Here is a 21,073-nt window from a genome sequence, read left to right as displayed (position 1 = left end):
TAAAAAGGGAAAAAAAAATGGAGGTATAGTGTGGCTTCATGCTGAGGTATAGTAGTATAATGATGCATACTGGAAGAAGGTAATCAAAGAAAAATATGGTGCATTGGGAGTAAAATGTGGGAGGACTCGAGCTCAAATATGTGGTTCCACAGTAGGGAATGGCGAACACATCATTTTTTCGCATGATAAATGGTTATGAAGCTGCACCTTGAAAGGAATACCTGAATTATTTCAGTTTGTAAGACATCCTCAGGCTACACATGCAATTTAGAGATGCAACTCATGGAACATTGTATTTAGGAGAAGCTGCTAAGACTAGGAAATAAACAGCATGATCGAGTTATTTACTAAGCTGGAGAATGTAAGAATTCATCTCAGGTGAAGGACAGGTTGAAATGGGGCAATAGTGAAAATGGATAGTTCACTGTGAAAGCATGTTATAGCAATCATTATAGGAACAACAAGATTGTTGAACATTGGCTCCATAATTTGGAAAACAAGTCCCAAAAAAGGTAGCTTGTTTCAGTCAGATAGCATTTCTTGAAGCCTGCCTTACAGTGGACAATCTTAAGAAGAGAGGAGTCATCTTGTTCTACAGATGCTATATGTGTAGTGGTGGCAAAATGGATAAAAAATAATAATTATCCAGCCATATTATCCATAAAAAATGGGTTGGATAACGAACGTTTTAAAAATGGTCAAATATGTATAAGAACCATATTATCCACTTAGAAAATGGATAACCAATGGATAACTAATGAGTTTAACTTTTATATTTGAAAACCTCAAATTGGGGGGGTTCCTCAAGTTTGAGAGACTAGGAATTCTCCCAAAAGTGATCATATTCAAGAAGCCATGGATAATATGGATATCTGTTGTTGTTGTTGTTATTTTGTGTTACCTATTTTTGACCCGCCCATATCCGTCCCGCCCCACCCGTTTGCCACCCCTATATATGTGCATGAAAGAAGCTGAAGTAATCACCTCTTTCTTCACTGTTCTCTATAACAAAGAACATGTGGCATATGTTTTTGTGTCTTTTAGGGGTGTGTTGGTTAATGCCCTGAGATGCCTCAATTAGTTGGGGACAATAGATAGTTGGAAATCCATCAATGGTATTTGGCAAATGGTCCCATCCGAGGAATTACACATGTTCTGATGGAGTATCAACTCCCAGCCATTCCTTAAAGGAGTAGTTGTCTGATGGGCCTTTTCTGATTGTGCAAATTGTGCAGTGTAAATAATTGGATCATCTTATGAATTTGGTTAGAGTGTCAGAATCACTGTACAGGGCTATATCTTTTCTGCACTTATTTGCATCCTTTGGATGCTCGTTTTCTTGTTTGTTGAGATGGTAGCATAATCCTCTGGATGCTTGTTAATGAAAGTTTTTACACTTTTTTTTTTGATGACTCTGAAATCCGTCTAGGGCCAATCCTTAGAACCAATCGTAGCCTTTGAAACTCGGGAATAATGGGCCAGCCCGTTTACCCTTCTCCATTTAAATATCTGGCTTAGTTCGCATATCGCAGGGCTCGAACCTGTGACCTAAGTCACAAGTCCCTCAACCTTTGTCACTTGAACTAATCCCTGTGGCATGAAGTCCTATACTTAATCTAAAAAAAAAATTAGTTGATTAGCTCTCTCCTCGTCACAAGGAGAAACCACCTAAGAGGAAAAAAAAGACATGCTTTTAGCTCTTCTAGTTTGAAGGAGCGAGTTGTTGAAGAATACGGGAACAACCATCAACCATTGATGGATAGAAATTTTCTGATGATAGTGTAAGGCAGATTGAGACAGCTACACCAATAACAAAGATATCAAAAGAATTGAAAGGCCTGGACTTTGGGAGCAATTTCAAAAGCAATGGCACCAGAAGCAAGGGGGCTACCACATCAATCAAGATCAATGAAAGTAAATATTGTATCATGCAATGTAAGGGGTCTAAACAGAGCAAGGAAGAGAAGACTGATCAACAATTGCATTAACACTTGGAAAGCAAGATGTTTACTGCTTTCAGGAGACCAAAATTGAAGGAGACATTAAAGGAATTGTGAAAGAACTTTGGGCAAATAGATGGGTGAAATTTGAACAATTGGAGGCTAGTGGCACTAGGGGAGGCATTTTATTAATGTGGGACAGTAGGGTTTATGTAGGGGAGACCAGCAGCTTGGGATCCTACTCTATCACATGTAAATTCACTGGAAAAACCCAAGACTTCACCTGGCACTTAACAAGTATTTATGCTCCAAATTTCAGGGAGGAGAGAGAAGATGCTTGGTGGGAGACCAGCAGCTTGGGATCCTACTCTATCACATGTAAATTCACTGGAAAAACCCAAGACTTCACCTGGCACTTAACAAGTATTTATGCTCCAAATTTCAGGGAGGAGAGAGAAGATGCTTGGTGGGAGACCAGCAGCTTGGGATCCTACTCTATCACATGTAAATTCACTGGAAAAACCCAAGACTTCACCTGGCACTTAACAAGTATTTATGCTTCAAATTTCAGGGATGAGAGAGAAGATGCTTGGTGGGAAGTGGGAGCAGCTAGGGGTTTGTTCTCAGGCCCTTGGGTGGTATGTGGGGACTTCAATACAGTCAGATTCCCGTCAGAAAAGAAAAATTGCAATAGAATCAACAGATCAATGACTGAATTCTTTGATTTCATTCTAGACATAGAGTTGGTGGATTTACAAATGCTAGGAGGAAAATTCACATGGAGGAAAGGAGACAGACATGATATTACAGCTAGGTTGGATAGATTTCTAATCTCTGATGAATGGGATGAGGGCTTCAGAAACATCAAACAATCAACACTTCACAGAATGACTTCTGATCATACTCCTCTATTACTTCAATGTAGTAACTGGGAGCCAACTAAGTCGTACTTTAAATTCGAGAACTGGTGGTTACAGACCGAAGGATTGAAAGATAGAGTTAAAGGACTGGTGGGAATCTTTCATCTGTGAAGGAAGGCCCGACTATTTCCTCGCTTTCAAATTGAAAGCCCTGAAGGATAAACTTAGAGAATGGAGTAAAACTCTTCAAGGGAATTTGGAAATGCTGAAACTTAACATCCTCACTCAACTATAAGAATTATGATACTCAGGACCTTAGAAACTTGAATGAAGATGAAATACTTACAAAAGCTGCATTATTAGTGGAGTTTGAGGAGATTGCAAAACAGGAGGAGGTTGCATGGAGACAAAGATCGAGAGCACTCTGGCTGAAACAAGTAGATAACAACACCAAATATTTCCATAGAACGGCCAATGCACACAGAAGGTACAATAACATCGACATGCTGGAAATTGAAGGTGAACCTGTAAGGAACCATGCTGATATCAAGAAGGTGATCATCACTTTCTACCAAAATCTTTATGCTGAGTCAGAAGTGTGGACGCCCCAAGGAAACCTTAGAGTTTGTCCTATGATCACCTTAGAAGAGAATGAGATGTTGCAGAGTCCCTTTGATGCCCAAGAAATATGGAGCAATGTCCAAGCATGTGCCAGGGACAAAGCTCCTGGCCCTGACGGCTACACTATGGCCTTCTTAATCCACTACTGGGAGGTGGTCAATTCTGATGTCATTGCTGCTGTTCAAAACTTCCATGACAGAGGTGTTTTGAAAAAAACTTCAATGCCTTAGTGTTTTGTGAAGCTGAAAGAGAACAGTAAAGATACGGAGGGTGATTTTCATTCTATTTGAAGCAATATCTGGGCTAGACATTAATTGGCAGAAAAGTTTCAGACCCAGTTAATGAGGTGCCAGAAATCCAAAGCTTGGCCAACATGCTGGGTGGGAAAGTAGGGGAGCTGCCAACTGTATATCTGGGGATGCCTTTGGGTGCAAAAAGTAAGGAAAAGGCATATGGAATAATGTGCCGGGGAAATGTGAGAAGAAACTAGCAAACTGGAAAAATCAATACCTGTCCATGGGGGGAAGATTGACTCTGATCAACTCAGTGCTTGATGCCATGCCTACATACATGATGTCCTTATTTCCAGCTCCAGTGTATGTAGTGAAAAGAATTGATGCTATGAGAAGGAACTTTCTGTGGGAAGGCAACAGTGAGAAAAAGAAGTTTCATCTGGTGAATTGGAATGATCTGACTACCAGCAAAAGGACAGGGGGCCTAGGAATCAAAAATTTGAAAGTGCATAACCAATGTCTAATGATGAAATGGCTATGGAAACTGGCGGTAAAAGACCAAACATTGTGGATAGAGGTCATCAGGGAGAAGTATGGAAGAGAAGGTAAATGGACAACCAAGCCAGTGAGAAGTCTATATGGTGTCACCGTGTCAGCTTATGGAGATCAATTAGAAACCTTTGGCCAAAAGTGATCAACAAATCAAAGTTCAAAGTAGGAAGCGGAAGTAAAGTATCCTTGTGGAATGATAACTGGCTAGGACAAGGAACCTTGAAGAGTCTCTTCCCTGACATTCATGAACTGAATCAGCAACAAGCAGTTTTGGCAGAGGTTTGGACAGCCCAGGGATGGAACCTCACCTTCAGGAGAATGTTAAACGATTGGGAGATTGACAGACTCACTGTGTTCTATAGGGTCTTGGAACAGTTCAATGGAACCAATGCACGCTAAGACCTTATCATGTGGCAAGGGAATGGGCAGGGAAAGTTCTCAGTTAGGAGTGCATACAAAGAATACAACATTTCTAATAATCAAATCGGATGTTGGCCATGGAAGATGATATGGAAGTCAAAATTCCATACAAGGTCGCTTGCTTCACATGGTTATTGGCAAAAAATGCAGTCCTAACACAAGACAACCTAACAAAAAGAGGATTCCAACTGTGCTCTAGGTGTTACTTATGTGGGGATCAGGCAGAGACAATCAACCATCTTTTTTTGCAGTGCAAGTTCACTATTCAGATATGGAGGATTTTCATTAGTCTAAGGGGAATCCCATGGGCAATGCCGGGAAGAATCCTTGATATTCTAGCTAGTTGGAATAAAGAGGGAGCACTTTCGAGAGACAAAGAGAGATGGAGAATTGTCCCAGCTTGTATATGGTGGACAGTATGGGAAGAGAGAAACCAAAGATGCTTTGAAGAAAAGTTCAACAACATTCAGAAGATAATGATGAAATGCGTAGCTCTTTTTTATTTTTGGTGTAAAGGAAATTTTTTGGAGGATCATGAATCTATTTTAGATGCCCTAGATTCATTGTAAGAAGAACAAGGGTGAACAATGTCCTTTTTGTTTAGTTTTGTATGGGCACTCACACTGTAACTATGGGTGACTTCACAATTCCAGTGAAGTCTTTATATTAATATACAAATTGTTACCTTATCAAAAAAAAAAAGAAGCTTCAATGCCGCCTATGTGGCCTTGATTCCAAAAAAGGTGGGTGCCAAGGAATTGAAAGACTTCAGACCTATTAGTTTAATAGGTAGTATCTACAAAATTATCTAAAAGCTGCTAACTGAAAGACTCAAAAAAGTGGTGCACAAATTGGTGGATGCTCAACAGATGGCTTTTATCAAAGGGAGACAAATAGCGGATGCCATACTCATTGCTAACGAGTGTGTTGATGCAAGGATTAAAAGCAAAAAACCAGGGATATTATGCAAGCTAGATATTCAGAAGGCTTTTGACCATCTAAATTGGAGCTTCTTGCTTGGAATATTGGAGAAAATGGGCTTTGGAGATAGATGGCTCAACTCGATTAATTTTGCATTAGCATTGTAAAATTTTCTATCTTGATAAATGGCTCCCCAGCTGGTTTCTTCTCATCTCAGAGAGGATTGAGACACGGTGACCCCCTATCTCCCTTTTTATTCATCATAGCCATGGAAGGTTTAAACGACATGTTGAAAACAACTCAAGTCAACAGTTGGATCAAGGGTTTTAATGTATCTTCTAGGGCAGCTAACAACCTGGAAATCACACATCTCCAATATGCAGATGACACACTTGTATTCTGTGATATTGAAAGAGAGCAATTGACTATTCTAAGGGTGATTTTTATCTTGTTTGAAGCCATCTCTGGGTTGCATATTAACGGGAACAAAAGCTATCTATACCCTGTCAACGAGGTAACTGAAATCCAAAGTCTGACTCACATCCCTGGAGGGAGAATTGGAACACTACCAGCTGTTTATCTTGGAATGCCTCTGGGAGCCAAGAGCAAGTCAAAAAATATATGGAATGGTGTTTTGGAGAAGTGCGAAAAGAAGCTTACTAATTGAAAGAGCCAATACCTATCCCTGGGTGCCAGGCTAATTCTGATTAACAGTGTACTGGATGCTATGCCAACTTACATGATGTCTTTATTTCCTATCCCTGTAAATGTCGTGAAAAGAATAGATGCTTTGCGAAGGAACTTTCTGTGGCAAGGCAACAATGACAACAACAAAATCCATCCGGTCAAATGGATCTCTCTAACAGTTAGTAAGAAGGAAGGGGGCTTGGGAATTAGGAACTTAAGAGTCCAGAATCACAGTTAATGATGAAATGGCTATGGAGATTTGCTTCAAACGAACAATCACTATGGAAAGATGTAATCAAGCTGAAATATGGAATGGAAGGGAAGTGGACAACTAGGCATGTTAATACTCCTTATGGAGTCAGCTTGTGGAAATCTATCAGAAACCTATGGCTGAAGTTCAAAAACAAAGTCAGGTTCAAAGTAGGCAATGGTATGAAAGTATCTTTCTGGGAAGATAGTTGGCTAGGACAATGTCCACTGAAGCAGTTATTCCCTTCCCTGACATCTACAACTTGAATCAGCAGCAAGGAGCAACTATCAGTAAAGTATGGCCTGTTCAAGGTTGGAACCTTAGCTACAGAAGATCTCTCAATGACTGGGAGATTGACAGGTTAACAGATTTGTACAACACCTTAAACCAATTTAAAGGGCCATCAACTTCTGAAGACTGTATGTTGTGGCAAGGGGTTAGGCAAGGCAAATTCTCAGTCAAGTCAGCTTACAAGGAGTTCAATCTTTCTAACAATCAGATGGAAGCTAATATGGAAAGTCAAAATTCCTTACAAAGTCGCTTGCTTCACATGGCTATTGAACAAGAAAGCAATTTTGACCCAGGATAATCTAATCAAGAGGGGCTTCCACCTATGCTCCAGATGTTATTTATGTGGAATTGAAGCAGAGACAATCAACCATCATTTTTTACATTGCAGGATGACGGAACAAATATGGAGGATTTTCATTAATCTGAAAGGAATCATGTCGGTTATGCCAAGGGATACCCATGAAGTTCTAGAATGTTGGAACAAATATAGTAGCTCCTCCAATCAGAAAGAGAGATGGAAGATTGTCCCAACTTGTATTTGGTGGACAATTTGGAAAGAGAGAAACCAAAGATGCCTCGAAGATAAATACAGCTCTATCCAGAAACTGAAAATGCAATGTTTATCCCTTTTCTATTTTTGGTGTAAGCAAGAATACATGGAAGATCTAGAGTCTTTTGTTGATGTTTTAGGATCCTTGTAAAGTTAAGGCTTAATACACTTCTGTTCCACCTTTTGTAACTATGGATGATTGCACTACCTTTGGTGCAGTTAATATATATACAACAAATGTTACCTTCTCAAAAAAAAAATATGCTTTTTCTAAAGTTAAACGACCTCTATTTTTAAGAATGTCCCCCTGAAGACTAGTTCACCTCAAACCTTTGTCAATCAACTAGATAATGAAATCGTCCTCCGTGCTATTGCTTTAGATTCAAACTACATGATTTGCAACTTTAGGAACTCCTTTTTTACTGGTCTGATCTTATATCGCTGTAGTTTTTATAAGTGCTATGCAAGGTATTTGTGATTTTCTGTCCTTGTTGTTATGTGCATGGAAGTCCAATTTGACTGATAATTTTGTTTTGTTCGCTAGGGAATTAAGAGTGATGTCAGAACAAGTTCGGGAATGTTTTTGAGCCCTGATGAGAGGAAGTATCCCATGATACAGGTCTGTACAGCACACGGATCCTTTCAACTCCTCTTGTTCTCTCTTCTTCTTATTCAAAGCTCAACATGATATGCTACTATCTTTGGCAATATCTTACCGAGTTAACAAGGTTCTTTTATCCCACTTGGGTTCCCCTGTCTTGCACTTGCATTTTTTCTTGTGTATAAAATAACGTTCCGATTATGTGGTGATTGGTATTGATAGTAAAAGTTGGTCTTACATTGGTGATTTTCTTTGCATTCCTGTACTTCCAGGCAATTGAAAATCGAATTTCTGTATATTCTCAAATACCAGTTGAAAATGGGGAACTCATTCAAGTGTTAAGGTATGTATTATGAGAATTTGCTTTTTTCTGTTTTTCATAATGAGATGGAAAACTGATATGTTCAAGTATCAAGGCTAACATCTGCAGAAGCACAGGTATGAAAAGAATCAGTTCTATAGAGCCCATCACGACTATTTCTCTGATTCAGTAAGTTCTTACTCCAATTTATTAGTTTGTTATTTCTGCTATTGGCTTGTTTTTCTGTTTTCTATTTGTCATTTGGACAGATCTCTTTTAACATATCAATTTACTGTTGTCAAACTGAGTGATTCACTTACTTTATTTTGCAGTTTAATGTGAAGCGTGGAGGTCAACGAATAGCAACAATGCTCATGTATTTGAGCGACGGCGTTGAGGGGGGAGAGACATACTTTCCTATGGTAATTACTCATGAAACCTTGAAGAAAACTTCTTTTTCTGTATGATTGACACTTTATTGTCTCTGGTAGAGTACTCCACTTGATTGTTTGAAATGTATCTATTATCGGATGCCTTCAATCATATTCAGTCAATTAGATGATTAGCAGAAGATATTTTACAAAAAGAGAAAAATTGCATAACTAGTAGTTTCTGGAGGAATTAGTTTGTTATTCTAATATTTAGTTTCTGGAGGGGTTTTTGCAAGAGCTTTCTGCTGCTATTAGTGTCTTTTTTTTTGTATTTTATGTTCCATGTATGATGCTTCCACCAGGATAATATGTCTTGTGAATGCTCCTTGAACGCTCGTTATAACCTATGTTGTGCGGACTCTTCAAAACAGCTGCCACACCCGTGTTGGATCCTCCAAAAATGCATTACTTTTGGAGGATCCGACACGCACCCATCAACATTTTCGGAGAGTTCGAGCAACATAGGTTATAACTTGCTGTTTGTGTTTGGGATAATGAAATCGCTCTCTAGCAGAATTACCCTAAATGGATGCAACTTTCTTCAGCATATTCTACAGTGAATAAGAATGATAGATTCGCTTATCTTTTTTTATTTTTTTATAAGATAGTTGCTGTTGATCTTATGTTGGAGAGTCAGTAGATGTTCCATCTTTTGTCCAAGTTCTCAAACGTTTGGAAACTTGATTTCCTTTCGTTTCATAGTTGAAAGATGTGACAATTGAAAGTTCAACTACTAGCAATTTCAGCATTACTCTGTATCATGCAAGCAATTTTGTAGTTCTTAGAGAATATGTTGGACTAAAATTATGCCCTTGTGTTATCTCGCCAGAACATCTAACCATTTTTTGTCCGAGCATATGAATTATAATTCTAAAAATCGTCCATGTGAATCAAACCAAAGTTTATAGCCTTTAACCTTCTCCGGCACCCTGTAATCCTATTGCTACCCCCTACAAATTATTGTATTCCACTATTCCTAATAGCTAATGCGGATTATGGTGGTTTTGCAATTCTGAGAAGGTTGTAGGATGTAGGAATAGTTTGCAGGGTCTATAGAGGCAGCATAGAAGGAAAGAAGGGGGTGGAGGTGTAAAAATTCTATTGAGTTAACTTACTGTTTGATTCTAACTTTTTGTTTGATTTTGTTTAGTACATCTCGAAAAGGACTAAATTGGCTTATTTCAGATAAAACTGCGTACAAAATTTGTTAAACACAGTATTTCAGGGAGAAATAACAGAAATTAAACTATAATTTTGGGGTTAAATGCCTAAAAGTGAGTTTGTCTTGTTATGTGTGTTCTCTGAAGACGATGAAGATGATAGGTGATAGGAACAGAGATTTAATAATGGAAAAAGAGATAGAAAATACACTAATATTATTGATAATAGAGAGACACAAGCATCTCGTATCTCACGGATAGTCTGACTGCATATAAAGGATAATTACAACACCTACATATTACTAGATCTATTGTTTATATAGAGGCTGACCATAACTACTCCATAACCAAGTTAGGATAAAGACAGATAACTTCTAGTAACCATAATAAACTGCTAACAGATAACTTCTTCTAATAACTGTAGGAAACTGCTTAATTTTCCATGTCTGAAAGCTCCAGAAATTTGAGAAGCAAATCATTATCTTCTCCTACATTTCTTTGCTTCTTCCTCCTTGAATAAGTATGGAAGATACGTGGCTTGTCAGTACACCCCTCCTGGAAAGACGACTTGCCCTCAAGGCGAAAGTCGGGAAATTGTGCAGCTAACATATCATAGTTTTCCCAACTTGCTTCTTCGAGAGGTCGACCAACCCATTGAATTAATAATTCAAGTTGAGGATTGGTTGTTGGTGGTCCCCAGCGATGATCAAGAACCTGTTCAGGTGAAAGAATGAGCTCGCCTTCATCACTTATTGGTTGTTCCGGTGGCTGAGAAGGCAAATCAGAACCAAGCGCAGGCTTTAAGAGAGAAACATGGAAGATATGATGGATTTTAGAGCTGGCTGGGAGTTCAAGTTTGTAGGCAACAGGACCCACTTTGCGAATGACCTTGTAAGGGCCAAAGAAACGAGGCGACAACTTCTGAAATGGGCGATTGGCTAAGGACTTTTGACGATACGGTTGAAGACGTAAAAGGACAGCATCACCAACATTAAAAGAGAGATCTCTGCGCTTAGAATCTGTATGTGCTTTCATCCTGGATTGGGCCTTCAAAAGGTTATCCTTCGTAAGTTTCAACATAGCATCTCGAGTCAGCATCTGTTCTTCAAGGTCTGCAATATTGGTGTCGCCTGGATGATAGGGATGCAGTACTGGGGGGTCTCGACCATACACAATTTTGAATGGAGAATAACCAGTTGAAGTGTGATACCCAGTATTAAAGGAAAATTCCGCCCAAGCAAGAAACTTACTCCATTGGAGAGGCTGGTCATGGGCAAAGCAACGCAGGTATGCCTCTAAACAACGATTGACGACCTCAGTTTGTCCATCAGACTGAGGATGATAGGAAGTGCCCATGCGAAGACGAGTATTACTGAGGCGGAAAAGTTCCTGCCAGAAAGCACTAAGGAAAATAACGTCACGATCAGACAAAATAGAACGTGGGATGCCATGAAGCCTGACAATTTCTTTGCAAAAAAGGCCAGCAACAGATTTAGCAGTAAATGAATGAGACAAGCCAATGAAATGGCTGTATTTGCTGAAGCGATTCACTACCACCAACACCGTATCGATTCCACCGGATTTTGGAAGACCAACAATGAAATCTAGTGAAATATCTTCCCAAACACGCTCTGGAACAGGAAGAGTTTGTAGAAGGCCAGCTGGAACTAGAGTCTGATACTTATTTTTCTGGCAGATCAAACAATTCTGGACATATTGCTTGACATCCTTCTTCAAATGGGGCCAATAAAAACTCTCTGAAACCCGTCTAAGAGTTTTTAAGAAACCACCATGTCCTCCAACATGAGAATCATGAACCTCAGCCGATATCTTAGCTTTAAGAGAAGCATCGTCAGGAATGACCAGGCGAGACTTGTAATATAGAAGATTAGAAGACACCTGAAAATCCGGAAGAATAGTCGGATCTTCAAGCTTTTGAACAAAAAGCTCTTTTGTGTAAGGGTCTGACTGCAACTTGGCTTGAAAATTTCCAAAGTCCATTGAAACAGGAATAGCTAAAGCCAAAAGACTTGCAGAATGTGGCCTGCGAGAAAGAGCATTTGCTCCTATATTTTCACGCCCAGACTTATAAACAATGGTGAAATCAAAAGGTAGAAGCTTAAGCAAAAGCCGTTGTTGTTCTGCTGTGGTAATTCGTTGATCCAGCAAGTATTTCAAACTATAATGATCAGTCTTTACAAAGAAATGGCGCCCCAATAAATAATGTTTCCATTTCTGCAAAGCCAACACCAAGGCTAAGAGTTCCCTGTCATAGGCAGATTTGATTCTATTAGAAAAGGACAAGCCTTTACTGAAATATGCGATGGGATGTTCCTTCTGCAACAAAATGGCATCAATTCCCGCGGTAGAAGCATCACACTCCACCGTAAAAGGGTGGGTAAAATCTGGAAGACGCAAAACAGGAACTGAAATTACTGTTGGAACGCAGCAGTAGCATGATTGTCCCAATGAAATGCATCTTTTCTAGTCAAGTCAGTCAAAGGGCGAGCCAGCATGCCATAGTTACGCACAAAGCGCCGATAATACCCTGTCAAACCCAAAAAACTATGTAGCTCCTTAACAGATTTAGGCAATGGCCAATCTAAGACAGCAGCAACCTTGTCAGGACCAACCCCCACTCCTGCACGGGAAACAGTGTGACCTAGAAATCCAATTTGAGGTTGGCCGAATAGACACTTTTTTGGATTGGCAAAGTAAGAATTGCTAGACAGAAGGTTAAGGGTCGTTCGAAGGTGCTCATAATGTTGTTGGATGGTAGGACTATAGATTAGAATATCATCAAAAAAGACAAGAATGAATTTACGCAAGTAGGGGTGGAAAAGATCATTCATAGCATCTTGGAATGTAGATGGAGCATTAGTCAAGAACAAAAGGTATGAAAGACTTCTCAGAATTGATCCAAGACATATGTATCATTGACTTGCCACTCCATGGTGCTCAGTATACTTGGTCCAGGGGAGAGAATCACATACAAGCATCAAGGATAGACAGATTTATGATTTCAACAGAATGGAGTGACAGCTTCAAAATTGTTAAGCAGATGGCCTTACCAAAGATTATTTCTGATCATAGACCTATTTTGCTCGAGAGTGGTGACCGGGAGGCAACACCCTCATACTTCAAGTTTGAAAACATGTGGCTTGAGGCTGAGGGTTTTCTTGACAAAGTGAAGGCTTGGTGGAAGAGTTATATAATTAGTGGTAGTCCAGATTTCACACTTGTTCAGAAGCTAAAGAATCTCAAAAAGGACATCACACACTGGAACAAGGTCTTTGGCAAGCTAGAGGCCAGAAAGAACAAAATCTTAGACGAGTATTTCTCTCTTGAACAAATTGCTAACGTAGAACACTTTCCACAACAGAGAAATCACAGATGTTAGCTCTACAACAGGAGTATCAGCAACTGATAAAGGCCGAGGAGATCTCATAGAGGCAAAAATTCAGGTGTTTGTGGTTGAAGGAAGGGGACAGGAACACAAAATATTTTCACAAGATGGCTAACTCTCATAGGAGGAACAACTGTATTGACAAACTCAAAGTAGGACCAGAGATTATTGAGGACAAAGACTCTATCAAAAGGGAAATTCTAGAATTTTATGAGAAACTATACACTGAACAGGAGAGCTGGAGACCTTGTGGTGAATTTGAAGGTCTAACAAGCATTTCAGAAGAGGAGAAAGCAGATCTTGAGCTGGCATTTCAAGAGGAAGAGGTCCTAGCAGTAATTAAGTCATGTGCTCCAGATAAGGCCCCTGGTCCTGATGGCTACACTATGGCATTCTTCCAGAAGGCCTGGGAGTTCATTAAAAATGATGTAATGAATGCACTTGATCACTTCCATCAACACTGCTACATGGTAAGGTGCACAAATGCTTCTTTCATAACTCTAATCCCAAAGAAAAAGGGAGCAATTGGACTAAAGGATTTTAGACCAATTAGTTTAATTGGCAGTGTATACAAGATTGCAGCCAAAGTTCTGGCAGAGAGGCTAAAAAGAGTCATGAGGAAGCTGGTTTCTAATCATCAGAATGCTTTCATAAAAAATAGACAGATTACTGATGCAACCCTAATTGCAAATGAAGTCACAGATTGGAGGATGAAAAGTGGGGAACCAGGCATCCTATGCAAACTAGATTTAGAGAAGGCATTTGATCAACTCAATTGGTCATACCTCGTTACTATGCTAAAGAAGATGGGATTTGGAGACAGGTGCATTAGATGGATCAAATTCAGCATCACAACAGTTAAATACTCAGTGCTGATTAATAGGAGTCCAGTGGGCTTCTTCTCCCCTCAGAAAGGCCTAAGGCAAGAGGATCCATTATCACCCTTTCTCTTCATTCTAGCCATGGAAGGTCTTAGCAAAATGTTAGATAAAGCCAAGGAACTACAATGGATCAATGGTTTTGATGTTGGCAACATGACAGCAAACTCAGTCAATGTCTCGCATCTTTTGTATGCTGATGATACCTTAATATTTTGTGGGGCTGAATCAAGACAAGTGCTTTACCTTAATATTACCCTACTGATCTTTGAAGCTTTATCTGGACTTCATATCAATATGCTCAAGAGTAGGAGTGGCAAACGGGCGGGTCGGATATGGTTCGGGTCGAAAACGGGTAATGAAAAAATGGATAAATTATCCGACCCGACCCATATTTAATACGGATAAAAAACGGGTTAACCGGCGGATAATATGGGTAACCATATTATCCATGACTTCTTGCATATGATCACTTTTGGGAGAATTCTTAGTTTCCCTAACTTGAGGAACCCCCAATTTGAGGTTTTACAAATGTAAAAGTTAGACCCATTGGTTATCCATTGGTTACCCATTGGTTATCCATTTTCTAAATGGATAATATGGTTCTTATCCATATTTGACCCATTTTAAAAAAGTTCATTATCCAACCCATTTTTTAGTGGATAATATGGGTGATTAACTGTTTTCTTTTAACCATTTTGCCACCCCTACTCAAGAGTGTTATATATCTTGTCAATGAGGTTCCAAATGTGGCAGAGTTGGCAGAAATTTTGTGCTGCAACACTGGCTCCTTCCCAACAACATATCTGGGACTTCCATTGGGTGCTAAGTTTAGAGCTACATTCAGTTGGGGCAGTGTGATTGAAAAATTTGAGAAAAGGCTTGCCTCATGGCAGATGCAGTACCTCTCGATGGGTGGTAGACTTACTTTGATTAACAGCACTTTAGACAACATTCCAATATATACTATATCATTATTCCCTATGCCTAGCAAGGTACCGAGACAGCTTGACAAAATCAGGAGGAACTTTTTGTGGGAAGGGAATAATAAGGAACACAAATTCCACCTTGTAAAATGGTCTAACTGCACAATGCCTAAGATACAAGGTGGACTGGGCATTAAAAATTTGGCTACACATAACAAAAGTTTACTAATGAAGTGGTTATGGAGATACCCTCGGGAAAATCAAGCACTTTGGAAAGAGGTAGTCAAAGCTAAGCATGGAGCCCAAAGCCATTGGTGTACACAAATCTCCCGAGCCTCACATGGAATTGGACCTTGGAAATACATTAGCATACTCGGGGATGAATTCTATCAGAATGCCTACTTTTCTACGGGAAGTGGGACGCTCATCAAATTCTGGAAAGATAAATGGCAAGGGATCTGTCTTCTAAAAGATGACTTTCCAAACTTCTATCACATCTCTTGTGATCCTGACTCATCCATTGCTCAATACAGGGAAAACAACAGTTGGAACATTCTTCTTAGAAGGTATATACAAGACTGGGAGTATGAGGAGCTGCTAAATCTACTGTCAAGGGCAGAGAATAATGGAATCAATGTTCATGCAGTGGACAAGCTAAAGTGGGGCAATTCCAAGGAAGGTCTCTATTCTGTCAAGGTTGGATATACATCTTTGACATCACAAAATGAAATGGCAGAAAGCTGGCCATAGAAGCTTATTTGGATAACAAGAGCTCCTTTAAAAGTCACCTGCTTTTGTTGGACTGCACTACAAGATGCATGCTTCACCAAGGAAAAGAAGCTTCCAGATTGCAAATAGATGCTACATGTGTCAGAACAATGAAAAAACCAACAACCATTTGTTTCTACACTGTCCAGTAGCTGCAGACTAAGTTGCTCGGATTCTTCACTTTCAGTGCCGCACCCGTGTCGACACGACGTGGGTATGGGTGTGGGATCCGTGTCGGATCTGGTCAACCGATTTTGGGTACTTTGACCAAAATTAACGGAGAAATTTGGGACATATACAATGATTTTTGAAAACAAATCTAAAGCTAGGATGATATGGAAGAAAATGGAATACCCTGTATATATAAATTTCTATGTCAGTCCTTTTCCTTTTATCTCCTTCTAAAATTCTACTCTTGTTCAATATTTTCTTCATCTCGGAATACCTTGTAAGTTTTCCACATAATGTCTCATAATTTAGCCATATTTTTATAACTTTATTTTTAAATAATTGAATTATTTTTAGCCGAATTCACACACCCGTATCCGTACCCCCGAATCTTTAAATTTAGATCATGAAGGATCTGACGTTAGATCCGCACCCGTATCAGACACCCGCACCCGAGTCCGAGCAACTTAGGCTGCAGATGTGTGGAACATGTTTCTCTCACTTTTTGGACAACTGGGTCATGCCTCAGAGCACCAAGGAAGCCTTTAGAAACTGAAACACATGGAAAGTTGATAAAACCATCAAACAAATCTGGAGAATGATCCCTGCTAGTATTTTTTGGTGTTTATAGATAGAAAGAAATAGGAAATGCTTTGATGGTGTATCAACTCCAATTCACTCTATTAAGGCTAGGTGCTTAATGTTTCTTTTTAGTTGGCACAAATTGTCCCCAGTAGACACCCCTGATAGCTTTCTGAACTTTGTCAGCACCTTGGTCTTAAATTAGCATTTCTTGTATTAGAGCTGACTTAGTTCGTTTTGCTGTATTATCTTTTGTACTACTGCATCTTTTTGATGCCATCAATAAACAAATTACTACATCAAAAAAAAAAAAAGCATGACGATATACTCATAGTGGCCAGAATGAGTGCGAAAAGCAGTTTTAGGAATGTCCGAAGGATTTACACGAATTTGGTGGTAGCCAGAATGTAAATCTATCTTAGAAAATATGATTGACCCATGGAGTTCATCAAGTAGTTCATCGATGTTGGGTATAGGGTATTTATCTGGGATAATGATTTGGTTAAGGCTGCGGTAGTCAACACACATACGCCAACTATCATCTTTTTTTCTTAACTAATAGGACAAGACTGGCAAACGGGCCGGAACTAGGACGAATGAATCCAGATTGCAACAAAATAGAGATTTGATTTTCAATCTCGGATTTTTTGGGAGAAGGGATAACGATATGGACGTAGATTGGGAGGTTTTGAGTTAGGAAGTAAAGGGATAGAATGGGTGAAATTGCGAAAAGGGGGCAGGGAAGTGGGTTCTGAAAACACATTGTTAAACTCACTGAGGAGCTGTTGCATCAATTGTGGAGTAGGGATATCACCTGAATGTTTGGTTATAGCTACCAAAGATTGAAAAGTTGCTGTTGTGTCTGTTTTCTGAGGAACACCTTGCAATCTGTATTTTTTCCCATTTAGTTGGAAAATTAGAAACATCTCGTTCCAATTGGCCTGTATTGTGTTCAGGGATGCTAGCCATTGTATACCCAGCACAATGTCTGCGCTGCCAAAGGAAAAAGGGAAAAAGTCTTGCGTTACGACCAAATCAGAAAGCTCTACTGACAGGCCTTTACAAACTCTGTTGCATTTGACAATTTCACCATTGCCTATCTGAACACCAAAGGTGGGAGGATATTGAACTGCCAACTCAAGTTCTGTGACAATTCCTTCTGCAACAAAATTATGTGTAGAGCCACTGTCCACCAACATCAGCGCTTTACGCCCACAAAGAGTGCCTTGAAGCTTCAAAGTGGTAGCCGATCTTTTGCCCAAAATTGCCTGAAAGGAAATTTCTGCCAAATCAGTAGGAAACATGTTGTCATTTTTGTTGTTGTCTTCCATACTCCGTGTCTCGTTCTCCTCTTGCATTAACTCCAAATGAGCAAAAGTCCCAGGTTTGCAGTGATGACCAGGGGCAAATTTATCTCCACAACGGTAGCATAGACCCTTTTCTCGCCGATTTTGTTGTTCAGGAGTCAATGAACGAGCATTTGGAAGCGATGGCTGTTGAAAAGGACGTGTAACTGGTTGTCGGGATGATTGAGAATGGAAGAACTCTCGAGTGGTTGTTGAGGATGTGCCAGTTGAAGAAGGTCGTGATGCTGAAGGCCAAGTGAGTCCCTTATTGGATCGATTTGTGCCTTGTTTGCCTTCATATTCTAAAGCCAGACTTGTATACAGATCGAGGTTTGTTAATCCTAACGTCCACGCGAAGGTCTTCTTTGAGCCCACTAAGGAAAACTCCAAGCAAACAGTGTTCTGGCCAGTTTTGAACACGTGCTGCTCGCTTTGCAAATTCCTGCCGATACTCGAGCACTATTCCAGTTTGTTGGATATTACACAGATATTCATCAGGGTTTTGAAACTCAGCAGGTCCGTAATTTTCTTGCATAACTTTCACCAATTCGTCCCAATAATAAATGGTTCGCTCGCTATTGATCTAAGCGAAAAGATCCAATGCATCTCCTTCCAAGTACATAGAAGCCACATCAACTTTACAGTCTTCAGGCGTTTGATAGTACTGAAAATACTTCTCTGCTTTCAGAATCCAGCCTCGAGGATCACCTCCCTCATACTTTGGAAATTCCATTTTTGTCTGCGAGCGGCGGGAAGTTTCTCGATGCCACCAAGTGCTGTCAACCTCGCCCTTTTCTGGTGCTTTAGCTTTCTTTTTATTGTTGTGATCTCCACTGTGATCACCTTCACCATGCTGGTTCTGACTGTTTTGTGCCTTTAAGACAGCAACATCAGCGGCCAAAGCATCAATGGCCTCCAGTTTCGCTGCTATAGTCGTCAATTGTTGGGCGATTGGATCAAGGGTCGGAATGATGGGTTCGCTTTGGGAAGTGTTGGTCCGTGTGTTCACCATGGCAGATCTTACTGCTCTGATACCAATGATAGGAACAGAGATTTAATAATGGAAAAAGAGATAGAAAATACACTAATATTATTGATAATAGAGAGACACAAGCATCTCGTATCTCACAGATAGTCTGACTGCATATAAATGAAATTACAACACACCTACATATTACTAGATCTATTGTTTATATAGAGGCTGACCATAACTACTCCATAACCAAGTTAGGATAAAGACAAATAACTTCTAGTAACCATAATAAACTGCTAACAGATAACTTCTTCTAATAACTGTAGGAAACTGCTTAATTTTCCATGTCTGAAAGCTCCAGAAATTTGAGAAGCAAATCATTATCTTCTCCTACATTTTTTTGCTTCTTCCTCCTTGAATAAGTATGGAAGATACGTGGCTTATCAATAGGTCAACTTAAGTTTCTCGCCTCTGTATTTGTTAAAGATAAAACTGCTTGTGATACCTGACTATGCATGCTTCTTATTCCAACTTCGGTGCACCTGGGACCATGCATGTTGATTCTTCCAAATTTTTTTCCTTTTCCATCTCTGTTGCACATTTAACTTTTTCTTTTCGACGTTTCTAATTTCATGCTTGTGTTTCAATTTGGCAATGCTGTCTTCAGGCTGGCACCGGTGAATGTAGCTGTGGTGGCAAAATGATCAAAGGGTTATGTGTAAAACCTACTAAAGGAGATGCTGTTCTTTTTTGGAGCATGGTTAGTGTCTTCACCTACTATAACCTTTTTGCTGGAACTTTTCACAAAGATTTCATCTATAAATTACTCGGCAAATGTTGGCCTAGTTGCTTTTAAGATTTTAATAACTGCATATCCTGTTAGTCGTTTGACTTGGCATCCATAATCTGTCACATGCCCAGTATTTCGAGCAAAAGTCTCTTTACTTGAATCTAGTTCCTTTATGCATCATCTTGACATGAGGGGATGAGACTATTATTTCATTTTTTTGCCGGATACAGACAGGTTACTAATCTTTGATTGAAGGCGACAGGGTTACTAAATCTTTATACATGTATTGAACTAATAAAAGCTTCTGCCATAGGTTACCGTGAGCTATTAAAAATTTAACTGAGAATTTTATTAACATACGTGCTTTTGAGTCCTACAAACTTACAAACACATATTTTTCATGTTTGTATGTAAAATGGTTGACTCCACATAATCACTTAGCCCAATAGCATCTCCCTAGTTCCCAGGAAAAAAAGCACCGGTGTAAGTTTCTTATATCGTGGGGGTTCAATTCTCACTATCTCCTTTCCCCATCCCCCGGCCTTCCTTGATCGCTGATCCCCCAGCGTAAATAGAAAATTCCTTCATCAGAAAAAGGGAAGAAAAGAAGGAATCTCAAAAATGGATATTAGGCGTGTCATCGAGACACTTGTGCATGTCGCTAAATTCAGGACATGAAGTGCTTTAGTTTCTATATTTATGAATTTTTTTTTCCGTCTGAAACCATATGTTCCATTTAGTCATGATTGATTGATGGTATCTGTTTTCTTTTTAATTCAGGGGCTTGATGGACAATCTGACCCTGAGAGTTTACATGGAGGATGTGAAGTACTCTCAGGAGAGAAGTGGTCAGCTACTAAATGGATGAGGCAAAGACTTGTATCCTAAATTGCTGATATATCTTAAAACATTTTTGTTCTATAGTGTATCTTGATAGGAAAAAAAGAAAGAAAGGGGACTTCAAATATCTTTTTGTAAAATTAGCAACAAATGAACTAGGAAATAGTCATATATAGTTTACTCATTGGAGTTATATATGACTAGCAGAATAGGGGAGAGATAGCAAGGGAGATTGCTTCTTTGGCCTAATTTTACTGCATGTGAAAGGAAAAGGTTGCAAAATTTTCCTGTCCTGTCCCTTGTACCATACAAAGAAAGGAAAATTGTTGTTCTTGATTTTTTTCGATTTTCCTTTTATTTTATGTTCCTTCTTCCTTCCTTTCATGTCTAAACACGCTAAAAAACGTTTTAAGATGATATTAAGCGTAGTTAAGATGGGAGTTAGTATTAATCCTTAAGTCGAGTGTCATAAATTTATTTTTTCAAATTGAATGTTTTGCTCTGCTTTAACACAATCACAAATTACAGAAGTTGTAATTGAAAATGTAGTGTTCAATATGGAAAGGATAATTAGAGTA

General features: G+C 39.4%; 1 protein-coding gene across 3 annotated transcripts in view; it reads left to right on the top strand.

Moving 5' to 3' along the window:
• Positions 1 to 20,833, top strand: part of LOC104085845 (prolyl 4-hydroxylase 1) — a 32,160-nt gene extending 11,327 nt beyond the window's left edge. For all 3 annotated transcript variants that reach the window (XM_009589960.4, XM_009589961.4, XM_070175225.1), the window contains exons 7-12: positions 7,870 to 7,944; positions 8,199 to 8,269; positions 8,365 to 8,416; positions 8,560 to 8,649; positions 19,533 to 19,625; positions 20,436 to 20,833. In XM_009589960.4, the coding sequence (XP_009588255.1) occupies positions 7,870 to 7,944; positions 8,199 to 8,269; positions 8,365 to 8,416; positions 8,560 to 8,649; positions 19,533 to 19,625; positions 20,436 to 20,543 (489 nt within the window). In that variant the 3' untranslated portion in view covers positions 20,544 to 20,833. The remainder of the gene's footprint in view (positions 1 to 7,869; positions 7,945 to 8,198; positions 8,270 to 8,364; positions 8,417 to 8,559; positions 8,650 to 19,532; positions 19,626 to 20,435) is intronic.
• Positions 20,834 to 21,073: the final 240 nt, after the last annotated feature.

This window comes from Nicotiana tomentosiformis, chromosome 5, assembly GCF_000390325.3.
Source record: "Nicotiana tomentosiformis chromosome 5, ASM39032v3, whole genome shotgun sequence".
Classification (NCBI taxonomy): domain Eukaryota; kingdom Viridiplantae; phylum Streptophyta; class Magnoliopsida; order Solanales; family Solanaceae; genus Nicotiana; species Nicotiana tomentosiformis.
Note: the sequence above shows the minus strand (reverse complement) of the source record. Positions and strands in the feature narration are given on the sequence as shown.